The 15,000-nt window shown below is 48.3% G+C and overlaps 1 protein-coding gene across 1 annotated transcript in view; it reads left to right on the forward strand.

The window, feature by feature from the left end:
• LOC109884608 (glutamate receptor ionotropic, NMDA 2A) overlaps positions 1–15,000 on the forward strand; it is a 191,415-nt gene that overhangs the window by 147,699 nt on the left and 28,716 nt on the right. The window contains exons 9-11 of the mRNA XM_031811094.1: positions 9,781–9,833; positions 12,360–12,509; positions 14,889–15,000. The exon at positions 14,889–15,000 is cut by the window's right edge and continues 60 nt beyond it. Of these exons, the coding sequence (XP_031666954.1) occupies positions 9,781–9,833; positions 12,360–12,509; positions 14,889–15,000 (315 nt within the window). The remainder of the gene's footprint in view (positions 1–9,780; positions 9,834–12,359; positions 12,510–14,888) is intronic.

The following is a 15,000-nucleotide window of genomic DNA, read 5'->3' on the forward strand; positions in this document are numbered from 1 at the left end:
AACAGGAAGCACCCCCAACAGATGTCTGACAACAACAGGCACCCCAGAGAGATGTCTGACAACAGGAAGCACCCCAAACAGATGTCTGACAACAGGAAGCACCCCAAACAGATGTCTGACAACAGGAAGCACCCCAAACAGATGTCTGACAACAGGAAGCACCCCAAACAGATGTCTGACAACAGGAAGCACCCCAAACAGATGTCTGACAACAGGCACCCCAAACAGATGTCTGACAACAGGAAGCACCCCAAACAGATGTCTGACAACAGCAAGCACCCCAAACAGATGTCTGACAACAGGAAGCACCCCAAACAGATGTCTGACAACAACAGGCACCCCAAACAGATGTCTGACAACAGGAAGCACCCCAAACAGATGTCTGACAACAGGAAGCACCCCAAACAGATGTCTGACAACAACAGGCACCCCAAACAGATGTCTGACAACAGGAAGCACCCCAAACAGATGTCTGACAACAGGAAGCACCCCAAACAGATGTCTGACAACAACAGGCACCCCAAACAGATGTCTGACAACAACAGGCACCCCAAACAGATGTCTGACAACAGGAAGCACCCCAAACAGATGTCTGACAACAGGAAGCACCCCAAACAGATGTCTGACAACAACAGGCACCCCAAACAGATGTCTGACAACAGGAAGCACCCCAAACAGATGTCTGACAACAACAGGCACCCCAAACAGATGTCTGACAACAACAGGCACCCCAAACAGATGTCTGACAACAGGATGCACCCCAAACAGATGTCTGACAACAGGAAGCACCCCAAACAGATGTCTGACAACAGGAAGCACCCCAAAGAGATGTCTGACAACAGGAAGCACCCAAACAGATGTCTGACAACAGGAAGCACCCCAAACAGATGTCTGACAACAGGAAGCACCCCAAACAGATGTCTGACAACAGGAAGCACCCCAAACAGATGTCTGACACCAGGAAGCACCCCAAACAGATGTCTGACAACAGGAAGCACCCCAAACAGATGTCTGACAACAGGAAGCACCCCAAACAGATGTCTGACAACAGGAAGCACCCCAAACAGATGTCTGACAACAGGAAGCAGCCCAAACAGATGTCTGACAACAACAGGCACCCCAAACAGATGTCTGACAACAACAGGCACCCCAAACAGATGTCTGACAACAGGAAGCACCCCCAAACAGATGTCTGACAACAGGAAGCACCCCAAACAGATGTCTGACAACAGGAAGCACCCCAAACAGATGTCTGACAACAGGAAGCACCCCAAACAGATGTCTGACAACAACAGGCACCCCAAACAGATGTCTGACAACAGGAAGCACCCAAACAGATGTCTGACAACAGGAAGCACCCCAAACAGATGTCTGACAACAGGAAGCACCCCAATCTGACAACAGAAGCACCCCAAACGATGTCTGACAACAGGAAGCACCCCAAACAGATGTCTGACAACAGGAAGCACCCCAAACAGATGTCTGACAACAGGAAGCACCCCAAACAGATGTCTGACAACAGGAAGCACCCCAAACAGATGTCTGACAACAGGAAGCACCCCAAACAGATGTCTGACAACAGGAAGCACCCCAAACAGATGTCTGACAACAGGAAGCACCCCAAACAGATGTCTGACAACAGGAAGCACCCCAAACAGATGTCTGACAACAGGAAGCACCCCAAACAGATGTCTGACAACAGGAAGCACCCCAAACAGATGTCTGACAACAGGAAGCACCCCAAACAGATGTCTGACAACAGGAAGCACCCCAAACAGATGTCTGACAACAGGAAGCACCCCAAACAGATGTCTGACAACAGGAAGCACCCCAAACAGATGTCTGACAACAGGAAGCACCCCAAACAGATGTCTGACAACAGGAAGCACCCCAAACAGATGTCTGACAACAGGAAGCACCCCAAACAGATGTCTGACAACAGGAAGCACCCCAAACAGAGTCTGACAACAGGAAGCACCCCAAACAGATGTCTGACAACAGGAAGCACCCCAAACAGATGTCTGACAACAGGAAGCACCCCAAACAGATGTCTGACAACAGGAAGCACCCCAAACAGATGTCTGACAACAGGAAGCACCCCAAACAGATGTCTGACAACAGGAAGCACCCCAAACAGATGTCTGACAACAGGAAGCACCCCAAACAGATGTCTGACAACAGGAAGCACCCCAAACAGATGTCTGACAACAACAGGCACCCCAAAGAGATGTCTGACAACAACAGGAAGCACCCCAAACAGATGTCTGACAACAACAGGCACCCCAAACAGATGTCTGACAACAGGAAGCACCCCAAACAGATGTCTGACAACAGGAAGCACCCCAAACAGATGTCTGACAACAGGAAGCACCCCAACAGATGTCTGACAACAGGAAGCACCCCAAACAGATGTCTGACAACAGGAAGCACCCCAAACAGATGTCTGACAACAGGAAGCACCCCCAAACAGATGTCTGACAACAGGAAGCACCCCAAACAGATGTCTGACAACAACAGGCACCCCAAACAGATGTCTGACAACAGGAAGCACCCCAAACAGATGTCTGACAACAACAGGCACCCCAGAGAGATGTCTGACAACAGGAAGCACCCCAAAGAGATGTCTGACAACAACAGGAAGCACCCCAAACAGATGTCTGACAACAACAGGCACCCCAAACAGATGTCTGACAACAGGAAGCACCCCAAACAGATGTCTGACAACAGGAAGCACCCCAAACAGATGTCTGACAACAGGAAGCACCCCAAACAGATGTCTGACAACAGGAAGCACCCCAAACAGATGTCTGACAACAGGAAGCACCCCAAACAGATGTCTGACAACAGGAAGCACCCCAACAGATGTCTGACAACAGGAAGCACCCCAAACAGATGTCTGACAACAACAGGCACCCCAAACAGATGTCTGACAACAGGAAGCACCCCAAACAGATGTCTGACAACAACAGGCACCCCAGAGAGATGTCTGACAACAGGAAGCACCCCAAAGAGATGTCTGACAACAGGAAGCACCCCAAACAGATTGTCTGACAACAGGAAGCACCCCAACAGATGTCTGACAACAGGAAGCACCCCAAACAGATGTCTGACAACAGGAAGCACCCCAAAGAGATGTCTGACAACAGGAAGCACCCCAAACAGATGTCTGACAACAACAGGCACCCCAAACAGATGTCTGACAACAGGAAGCACCCCAAAGAGATGTCTGACAACAGGAAGCACCCCAAACAGATGTCTGACAACAGGAAGCACCCCAAAGAGATGTCTGACAACAGGAAGCACCCCAAACAGATGTCTGACAACAACAGGCACCCCAAAGAGATGTCTGACAACAGGAAGCACCCCAAACAGATGTCTGACAACAACAGGCACCCCAAAGAGATGTCTGACAACAACAGGCACCCCAAAGAGATGTCTGACAACAGCAAGCACCCCAAACAGATGTCTGACAACAACAGGCACCCCAAAGAGATGTCTGACAACAACAGGCACCCCAAAGAGATGTCTGACAACAGGAAGCACCCCAAACAGATGTCTGACAACAGGAAGCACCCCAAAGAGATGTCTGACAACAGGAAGCACCCCAAAGAGATGTCTGACAACAGGAAGCACCCCAAACAGATGTCTGACAACAGGAAGCACCCCAAACAGATGTCTGACAACAGGAAGCACCCCAAACAGATGTCTGACAACAGGAAGCACCCCAAACAGATGTCTGACAACAGCAAGCACCCCCAAACAGATGTCTGACAACAGGAAGCACCCCAAACAGATGTCTGACAACAGGAAGCACCCCAAACAGATGTCTGACAACAGGAAGCACCCCAAACAGATGTCTGACAACAGGAAGCACCCCAAACAGATGTCTGACAACAGGAGGCCCCCCAAACAGATGTCTGACAACAGGAAGCACCCCAAACAGATGTCTGACAACAGGAAGCACCCCAAACAGATGTCTGACAACAGGAAGCACCCCAAACAGATGTCTGACAACAGGAAGCACCCCAAACAGATGTCTGACAACAGGAAGCACCCAAAGAGATGTCTGACAACAGGAAGCACCCCAAACAGATGTCTGACAACAGGAAGCACCCCAACAGATGTCTGACAACAACAGGCACCCCAAACAGATGTCTGACAACAGGAAGCACCCCAAACAGATGTCTGACAACAACAGGCACCCCAGAGAGATGTCTGACAACAGGAAGCACCCCAACAGATGTCTGACAACAGGAAGCACCCCAAACAGATGTCTGACAACAGGAAGCACCCCAACAGATGTCTGACAACAGGAAGCACCCCAAACAGATGTCTGACAACAGGAAGCACCCCAAACAGATGTCTGACAACAGGAAGCACCCCAAACAGATGTCTGACAACAGGCACCCCAAACAGATGTCTGACAACAGGAAGCACCCCAAACAGATGTCTGACAACAGCAAGCACCCCAAACAGATGTCTGACAACAGGAAGCACCCCAAACAGATGTCTGACAACAACAGGCACCCCAAACAGATGTCTGACAACAGGAAGCACCCCAAACAGATGTCTGACAACAGGAAGCACCCCAAACAGATGTCTGACAACAACAGGCACCCCAAACAGATGTCTGACAACAGGAAGCACCCCAAACAGATGTCTGACAACAGGAAGCACCCCAAACAGATGTCTGACAACAACAGGCACCCCAAACAGATGTCTGACAACAACAGGCACCCCAAACAGATGTCTGACAACAGGAAGCACCCCAAACAGATGTCTGACAACAGGAAGCACCCCAAACAGATGTCTGACAACAACAGGCACCCCAAACAGATGTCTGACAACAGGAAGCACCCCAAACAGATGTCTGACAACAACAGGCACCCCAAACAGATGTCTGACAACAACAGGCACCCCAAACAGATGTCTGACAACAGGATGCACCCCAAACAGATGTCTGACAACAGGAAGCACCCCAAACAGATGTCTGACAACAGGAAGCACCCCAAAGAGATGTCTGACAACAGGAAGCACCCAAACAGATGTCTGACAACAGGAGCACCCCAAACAGATGTCTGACAACAGGAAGCACCCCAAACAGATGTCTGACAACAGGAAGCACCCCAAACAGATGTCTGACAACAGGAAGCACCCCAACAGATGTCGAAAGCACCCAAACAGATGTCTGACAACAGGAAGCACCCCAAACAGATGTCTGACAACAGGAAGCACCCCAAACAGATGTCTGACAACAGGAAGCACCCCAAACAGATGTCTGACAACAGGAAGCACCCCAAACAGATGTCTGACAACAACAGGCACCCCAAACAGATGTCTGACAACAACAGGCACCCCAAACAGATGTCTGACAACAGGAAGCACCCCAAACAGATGTCTGACAACAGGAAGCACCCAAACAGATGTCTGACAACAGGAAGCACCCCAAACAGATGTCTGACAACAGGAAGCACCCCAAACAGATGTCTGACAACAACAGGCACCCCAAACAGATGTCTGACAACAGGAAGCACCCCAAACAGATGTCTGACAACAGGAAGCACCCCAAACAGATGTCTGACAACAGGAAGCACCCCAAACAGATGTCTGACAACAGGAAGCACCCCAAACAGATGTCTGACAACAGGAAGCACCCCAAACAGATGTCTGACAACAGGAAGCACCCCAAACAGATGTCTGACAACAGGAAGCACCCCAAAGAGATGTCTGACAACAGGAAGCACCCAAACAGATGTCTGACAACAGGAAGCACCCCAAACAGATGTCTGACAACAGGAAGCACCCCAAACAGATGTTGACAACAGGAAGCACCCCAAACAGATGTCTGACAACAGGAAGCACCCCAAAGAGATGTCTGACAAACAGGAAGCACCCCAAACAGATGTCTGACAACAGGAAGCACCCCAAACAGATGTCTGACAACAGGAAGCACCCCAAACAGATTGTCTGACAACAGGAAGCACCCCAACAGATGTCTGACAACAGGAAGCACCCCAAACAGATGTCTGACAACAGGAAGCACCAAACAGATGTCTGACACAGGACACCCCAAACAGATGTCTGACAACAGGAAGCACCCAAACAGATGTCTGACAACAGGAAGCACCCCAAACAGATGTCTGACAACAGGAAGCACCCCAAACAGATGTCCTGACAACAGGAAGCACCCCAAACAGATGTCTGACAACAGGAAGCACCCCAAACAGATGTCTGACAACAGGAAGCACCCCAAACAGATGTCTGACAACAGGAAGCACCCCAAACAGATGTCTGACAACAGGAAGCACCCCAAACAGATGTCTGACAACAGGAAGCACCCCAAACAGATGTCTGACAACAGGAAGCACCCCAAACAGATGTCTGACAACAGGAAGCACCCCAAACAGATGTCTGACAACAGGAAGCACCCCAAACAGATGTCTGACAACAGGAAGCACCCCAAACAGATGTCTGACAACAGGAAGCACCCAAACAGATGTCTGACAACAGGAAGCACCCCAAACAGATGTCTGACAACAGGAAGCACCCCAACAGATGTCTGACAACAGGAAGCACCCCAAACAGATGTCTGACAACAGGAAGCACCCCAAACAGATGTCTGACAACAGGAAGCACCCCAAACAGATGTCTGACAACAGGAAGCACCCCAAACAGATGTCTGACAACAGGAAGCACCCCAAACAGATGTCTGACAACAGGAAGCACCCCAAACAGATGTCTGACAACAGGAAGCACCCCAAACAGATGTCTGACAACAGGAAGCACCCCAAACAGATGTCTGACAACAGGAAGCACCCCAAACAGATGTCTGACAACAGGAAGCACCCCAAACAGATGTCTGACAACAGGAAGCACCCCAAACAGATGTCTGACAACAGGAAGCACCCCAACAGATGTCTGACAACAGGAAGCACCCCAAACAGATGTCTGACAACAGGAAGCACCCCAAACAGATGTCTGACAACAGGAAGCACCCCAAACAGATGTCTGACAACAGGAAGCACCCCAAACAGATGTCTGACAACAGGAAGCACCCCAAACAGATGTCTGACAACAGACAGGCACCCCCAAACAGATGTCTGACAACAGGAAGCACCCCAAAGAGATGTCTGACAACAACAGGAAGCACCCCAAACAGATGTCTGACAACAACAGGCACCCCAAACAGATGTCTGACAACAGGAAGCACCCCAAACAGATGTCTGACAACAGGAAGCACCCCAAACAGATGTCTGACAACAGGAAGCACCCCAAACAGATGTCTGACAACAGGAAGCACCCCAAACAGATGTCTGACAACAGGAAGCACCCCAAACAGATGTCTGACAACAGGAAGCACCCCAAACAGATGTCTGACAACAGGAAGCACCCCAAACAGATGTCTGACAACAGGAAGCACCCCAAACAGATGTCTGACAACAGGAAGCACCCCAAACAGATGTCTGACAACAGGAAGCACCCCAAAGAGATGTCTGACAACAACAGGAAGCACCCCAAACAGATGTCTGACAACAACAGGCACCCCAAACATATGTCTGACAACAGGAAGCACCCCAAACAGATGTCTGACAACAGGAAGCACCCCAAACAGATGTCTGACAACAGGAAGCACCCCAAACAGATGTCTGACAACAGGAAGCACCCCAAACAGATGTCTGACAACAGGAAGCACCCCAAACAGATGTCTGACAACAGGAAGCACCCCAAACAGATGTCTGACAACAGGAAGCACCCCAAACAGATGTCTGACAACAGGAAGCACCCCAAACAGATGTCTGACAACAGGAAGCACCCCAAACAGATGTCTGACAACAGGAAGCACCCCCAACAGATGTCTGACAACAGGAAGCACCCCAAACAGATGTCTGACAACAGGAAGCATACTGCAATAAAACAGACACAGTCCCACTCACCAGATGATGATCATTTGGAACTTAACTTCCTGTTGAAAGTTATTCTTGAAAAGGAACAAGCTAACAAAATTAGCAACAACATCTTCTTCGGTAACACCTGCTGCAGCCGCAGCAAACTAACCTACAACGAAAACTAGCTAGCTAGCCCTGTGGGAAAACTACTGCTCCCTATTGCACAGTGACCTGCTGTCCCACCCATTAGGTCAAAATGTGATTGGTTTATTCCACTGTCACAGCAGTCAAAAAGTCAGCCATTGGCTCTAATGCAGTTGAATGGCAGATCCCTTCTATCTAGCTTCCGATGGCCTAGCCAATGGCTGACTTAGTTAGCTAGATGTATCTAACCCAGAGACTAGCAAATAAAACTCCTGATTGTATCTCTTTGAAAATAATAATATAGTTAGAATTCTTCTTCTTCTTCTTCTTATTTTAAACATCATTAGCCCTTTCTCTAAAGGAGTAGAAGGCCCCACTGTGTTGTTATATATCATTAGCCCTTTCTCTAAAGGAGTAGAAGGCCCCACTGTGTTATTATACATCATTAGCCCTTTCTCTAAAGGAGTAGAAGGCCCCACTGTGTTGTTATATATCATTAGCCCTTTCTCTAAAGGAGTAGAAGGCCCCACTGTGTTGTTATATATCATTAGCCCTTTCTCTAAAGGAGTAGAAGGCCCCACTGTGTTATTATACACCATTAGCCCTTTCTCTAAAGGAGTAGAAGGCCCATTGTCTCCCATTGTGTTATTATACATCATTAGCCCTTTCTCTAAAGAAGTAGAAGGACCCACTGTGTTGTTATATATCATTAGCCCTTTCTCTAAAGGAGTAGAAGGACCCACTGTGTTGTTATATATCATTAGCCCTTTCTCTAAAGGAGTAGAAGGCCCCACTGTGTTGTTATATATCATTAGCCCTTTCTCTAAAGGAGTAGAAGGTCCCACTGTGTTGTTATATATCATTAGCCCTTTCTCTAAAGGAGTAGAAGGCCCCACTGTGTTATTATACATTATTAGCCCTTTCTCTAAAGGAGTAGAATGCCCATTGTCTCCCACTGTGTTATTATACATCATTAGCCCTTTCTCTAAAGGAGTAGAAGGCCCCACTGTGTTATTATACATCATTAGCCCTTTCTCTAAAGTAGTAGAAGGCCCCACTGTGTTATTATACATTATTAGCCCTTTCTCTAAAGGAGTAGAAGGCCCCACTGTGTTATTATACATTATTAGCCCTTTCTCTAAAGGAGTAGAAGGCCCCACTGTGTTATTATACATCAATAGCCCTTTCTCTAAAGGAGTAGAAGGCCCCACTGTGTTATTATACATCATTAGCCCTTTCTCTAAAGGAGTAGAAGGCCCCAATGTGTTATTATACATCATTAGCCCTTTCTCTAAAGGAGTAGAAGGCCCATTGTCTCCCACTGTGTTGTTATATATCATTAGCCCTTTCTCTAAAGGAGTAGAAGGCCCCACTGTGTTGTTATACATCAATAGCCCTTTCTCTAAAGGAGTAGAAGGCCCATTGTCTCCCACGGTGTTATTATACATCATTAGCCCTTTCTCTAAAGGAGTAGAGAACTGGAGTAGTACTGTTGATCTGTACTCCCTGTATATCTGTCCAACTGCTAGGTAGATACTGTTGATCGCTACTCCCTGAAAAATCCTAAATATGACCTCTGTGTGATTGTCTCCCCCCGCCCCCCTCTCTCTCTCTCTCTCTCTCTCTCTGTGTCTCTCTCTCTCTCTTTCTCTCTCTCTCTCTCTCTCTCTCTCTCTCTCTCTCTCTCTCTCTCTCTCTCTCTCTCTCTCTCTCTCTCTCTCTCTCTCTCTCTCTCTCTCACTCTCTCCAGATGGGTCGTTGGGAGAATGGGACCTTGTCTCTGATGTTCCCGGTATGGCCCAGGTACAACTATTTTAAAATCAATTTACATTGTTAATATGACATAGTTACATGTAATATAAAGGACACTAGTCTATCCCCTTGGATAGGACACTAGTCTATCCCCTCTATCCCTATCACTACTAACTCTAACCCCTTGGACAGGACACTAGTCTAACCCTAACCCCCTGGACAGGACACTAGTCTAACCCTAACCCCCTGGACAGGACACTAGTCTAACCCTAACCCCCTGGATAGGACACTAGTCTATCCCCTTGGATAGGACACTAGTCTAACCCCTTGGATAGGACACTAGTCTATCCCCTTGGATAGGACACTAGTCTATCCCCTTGGATAAGACACTAGTCTAACCCCTTGGATAGGACACTAGTCTAACCCCTTGGATAGGACACTAGTCTATCCCTAACCCCATGGACAGGACACTAGTCTAACCCTAACCCCATGGACAGGACACTAGTCTAACCCTAACCCCATGGACAGGACACTAGTCTAAACCTAACCCCCTGGACAGGACACTAGTCTAACCCTAACTCCATGGACAGGACACTAGTCTAACCCTAATCCCCTGGACAGGACACTAGTCTAACCCTAACCCCCTGGATAGGACACTAGTCTAACCCTAACCCCCTGGACAGGACACTAGTCGAACCCTAACCCCCTGGACAGGACACTACTCTAACCCTAACCTCCTGGATGGGACACTAGTCTAACCCTAACCCCCTGGACAGGACACTACTCTAACCCTAACCTCCTGGATAGGACACTAGTCTAACCCTAACCCCCTGGGCAGGACACTAGCCTAACCCTAAGCCCCTGGACAGGACACTAGTCTAACCCTAAGCCCCTGGACAGGACACTAGTCTAACCCTAACCCCCTGCACAGGACACTAGTCTAACCCTAACCCCCTGGACAGGATACTAGTCTAACCCTAACCCCCTGGACAGGACACTAGTCTATCTCTAACCCCCTGGACAGGACACTAGACTAACCCTAACCCCCTGGACAGGACACTAGTCTAACCCGAACCCCCTGGACAGGACACTAGTCCCTGGACAGGTGTCCCTGGACATGACACTCGTCAAACCCTATCCCCCTCGACAGGACACTAGTCTAACCCTAACCCCCTGGACAGGACACTAGTCTTCCCCTAAACCCTGGATAGGACACTAGTCTAACCCTAACCCCCTGGATAGGACACTAGTCTATCCCTAAGCCCGGGACAGGACACTAGTCTAACCCTAACCCCTGGACAGGACACTAGTCTAAACCTAACCTCCTGGACAGGACACTAGTCTATCCCCAACCCCTGGACAGGACACTAGTCTAACCCTAAGCCCCTGGACAGGACACTAGTCTAACCCTAACCCCCTGGACATGACCCTAGTCTAACCCTAACCCTAAGCCCTGGAGAGGACACTAGTCTAACCCTAACCCCTGTCTATCTCTAACCCCCTGGACAGGACACTAGTCAAACCCTAACCCCCTGGACAGGACACTAGTCAAACCCTAACCCCTTGGACAGGACAACTAGTCTATCCCTAAGCCCGGGACAGGACACTAGTCTAACCCTAACCCTAAGCCCTGGACAGGACACTAGTCTAACCCTAACCTCCTGGACAGGACACTAGTCTATCCCCAACCCCTGGACAGGACACTAGTCTAACCCTAACCTCCTGGACAGGACACTAGTCTATCCCCAACCCCTGGACAGGACACTAGTCTAACCCTAACCCCCTGGACATGACCCTAGTCTAACCCTAACCCTAAGCCCTGGACAGGACACTAGTCTAACCCTAACCCCTGTCTATCTCTAACCCCTTGGACAGGACACTAGTCAAACCCTAACCCCTTGGACAGGACAACTAGTCTATCCCTAAGCCCGGGACAGGACACTAGTCTATCCCCAACCCCTGGACAGGACACTAGTCTAACCTTAACCCCCTGGACATGACCCTAGTCTAACCCTAACCCTAAGCCCTGGACAGGACACTAGTCTAACCCAAACCCCCTGGACAGGACACTAGTCTAACCCTATCCCCCTGGACAGGACACTAGTCTAACCCTAACCCCTGGACAGGACACTAGTCTAACCCTAACCCCCTGGACATGACCATAGTCTAACCCTAACCCTAAGCCCTGGACAGGACACTAGTCTAACCCTATCCCCCTGGACAGGACACTAGTCTAACCCTAACCCCCTGGACAGGACACTAGTCTAACCCTGGTTTTCTGTGTAAGCATGCGTAACTCGTTATAATGCATTATAATGTCTGTCTGAGCAGGTATATCTTGTTATAATGCATTATAATGTCTGTCTGGGCAGGTATATCTTGTTATAATGCATTATAAGGTCTGTCTGAGCAGGTATATCTTGTTATAATGCATTATAATGTCTGTCTGAGCAGGTATATCTTGTTATAATGCATTATAATGTCTGTCTGAGCAGGTATATCTTATTATAATGCATTATAATGTCTGTGTGAGCAGGTATATCTTGTTATAATGCATTATAATGTCTGTGTGAGCAGGTATAACTCATGGGGAGACGAGGAGGCCGATGAGAACCACCTGTCTATCGTGACTCTGGAGGAGAAGCCCTTCGTCGTCGTTGACAACGTAGACATCCTGACTGGGACCTGCATGAGGAACTCTGTTCCCTGTAGGAAACATGTTAAAGAGTAGGTCTACACCTCTATCACTCTGTTCCCTGTAGGTCTACACCTCTATCACTCTGTTCCCTGTAGGTCTACACCTCTATCACTCTGTTCCCTGTAGGTCTACACCTCTATCACTCTGTTCCCTGTAGGAAACATGTTAAAGAGTATCTATCTATCTATCTATCTATCTATCTATCTATCTATCTATCTATCTATCTATCTATCTATCTATCTATCTATCTATCTATCTATCTATCTATCTATCTATCTATCTATCTATCTATCTATCTATCTATCTATCTATCTATCTATCTATCTATCTATCTATCTATCTATCTATCTATCTATCTATCTATCTATCTATCTACCCTTCTGTCACTATCACTATCAATTATCGGGTCGACTCTCCTCTCATCTCTTCTCCTCCTCCTCTCATCTTCCTCTCATCTTCTCTCCTCCTGCTCTCTCTTCCTCTCATCTTCTCTCCTCCTCCTCTCTCTTCCTCTCATCTTCTCTCCTCCTCCTCTCTCCTTCTCTCTCTTCCTCTCATCTTCTCTCCTCCTCCTCTCTCCTTCTCTCTCTTCCTCTCATCTTCTCTCCTCCTCCTCTCTCCTTCTCTCTCTTCCTCTCATCTTCTCTCCTCCTCCTCTCTCCTTCTCTCTCTTCCTCTCATCTTCTCTCCTCCTCCTCTCTCCTTCTCTCTCTTCCTCTCATCTTCTCTCCTCCTCTTCTCTCCTTCTCTCTCTTCCTCTTCTCTCATCTAATCTCATCTCCTCTCCTCTGTCCCCTCCGATCGCCTCTTATCTCCTCTCCAACCCATCTCATCTCATCTCCTCTCATGTCATCTGTTTCTCTACATGCTGTTTGATGGAAAGAAATACACTTTTATGTGTTGAGAGGGAGAGAAAGAAGGTGAGAGAGAGAGAGAGAGAGAAAGAGGATGAGAGAGAGAGAGAGAGAGAGACAGAAGGGATAGAGGACCATCTGATATTTTAATCCTGGTAGAAGCTAGGAAGACTCGATGTGTGTGTGTGTGTGTGTGTGTGTGTGTGTGTGTGTGTGTGTGTGTGTGTGTGTGTGTGTGTGTGTGTGTGTGTGCGTGCGTGTGCCTGTGTGTGTGTATGTGTGTGTGTGTGCTTGTGTGTGTGTGTGTGCTTGTGTGTGTGTGTGTGCTTGTGTGTGTGTGTTAAGATACAGTAGTTAGTTGGAGCTCTATTTAAAGTCTTGCAGCATCTGCTCCTCTATCCATGTCTTCATCTGGTTTATTTAGACAGCCCTGATACACACTGACCTGTTTACTGCAACACACACACACACACACACACACACACACACACACACACACACACACACACACACACACACACACACACACACACACACACACACACACACACACACACTGGTCAGTGTGTATCAGGGCCAGGCTGTCTGTAAAGGAGTGCGTGAGTGGGCCTCTATCCATGTCTTCATCTGGTTTATTTAGACAGCCCTGATACACACTGACCTGTTTACTGCAACACACACACACACACACACACACACACACACACACACACACACACACACACACACACACACACACACACACACACACACACACACACACACACACACACACACACACACACATTACACACACACACTGGTCAGTGTGTATCAGGGCCAGGCTGTCTGTAAAGGAGTGCGTGAGTGGGCCTCTATCCATGTCTTCATCTGGTTTATTTAGACAGCCCTGATCAATACTGATGTGTGTGTGTGTAATGTGTGTGTGTGTGTGTAATGTGTGTGTGTGTGTGTGTAATGTGTGTGTGTTTGTGTCTGTGTGTGTGTCTGTGTGTGTGTCTGTGTGTGTGTGTGTGTGTAATGTGTGTGTGTGTGTGTGTAATGTGTGTGTGTGTGTGTGTGTAATGTGTGTGCGTGTGTGTGTGTAATGTGTGTGTGTGTGTGTGTGTGTGTGTAATGTGTGTGTGTGTGTGTGTAATGTGTGTGTGTGTGTGTGTAATGTGTGTGCGTGTGTGTGTGTAATGTGTGTGTGTGTGTGTGTGTCTGTGTGTGTGTCTGTGTGTGTGTGTAATGTGTGTGTGTGTGTGTGTGTGTGTGTGTGTGTGTGTGTGTGTGTGTGTGTGTGTGTGTGTGTGTGTGTAATGTGTGTGTGTGTGTGTGTGTGTCTGTGTGTGTGTCTGTGTGTGTGTGTGTAATGTGTGTGTGTGTGTGTGTGTCTGTGTGTGTGTCTGTGTGTGTGTGTGTAATGTGTGTGTGTGTGTGTGTGTGTGTGTGTCTGTGTGTGTGTCTGTGTGTGTGTGTGTAATGTGTGTGTGTGTGTGTGTGTGTGTGTGTGTGTGTCTGTGTGTGTGTCTGTGTGTGTGTGTAATGTGTGTGTGTGTGTGTGTGTTGCAGTAACTCTACAGAAGGTGGAGGATCCTATATAAAGCAGTGTTGTAAAGGGTTCTGTATCGACATCCTGAAGAAGATCGCCCGGAACGTCAAGTTCACCTTCGACCTCTACCTG

The sequence above is a fragment of the Oncorhynchus kisutch genome, unplaced genomic scaffold, assembly GCF_002021735.2.
Source record: "Oncorhynchus kisutch isolate 150728-3 unplaced genomic scaffold, Okis_V2 Okis01b-Okis20b_hom, whole genome shotgun sequence".
Lineage (NCBI taxonomy): Eukaryota > Metazoa > Chordata > Actinopteri > Salmoniformes > Salmonidae > Oncorhynchus > Oncorhynchus kisutch.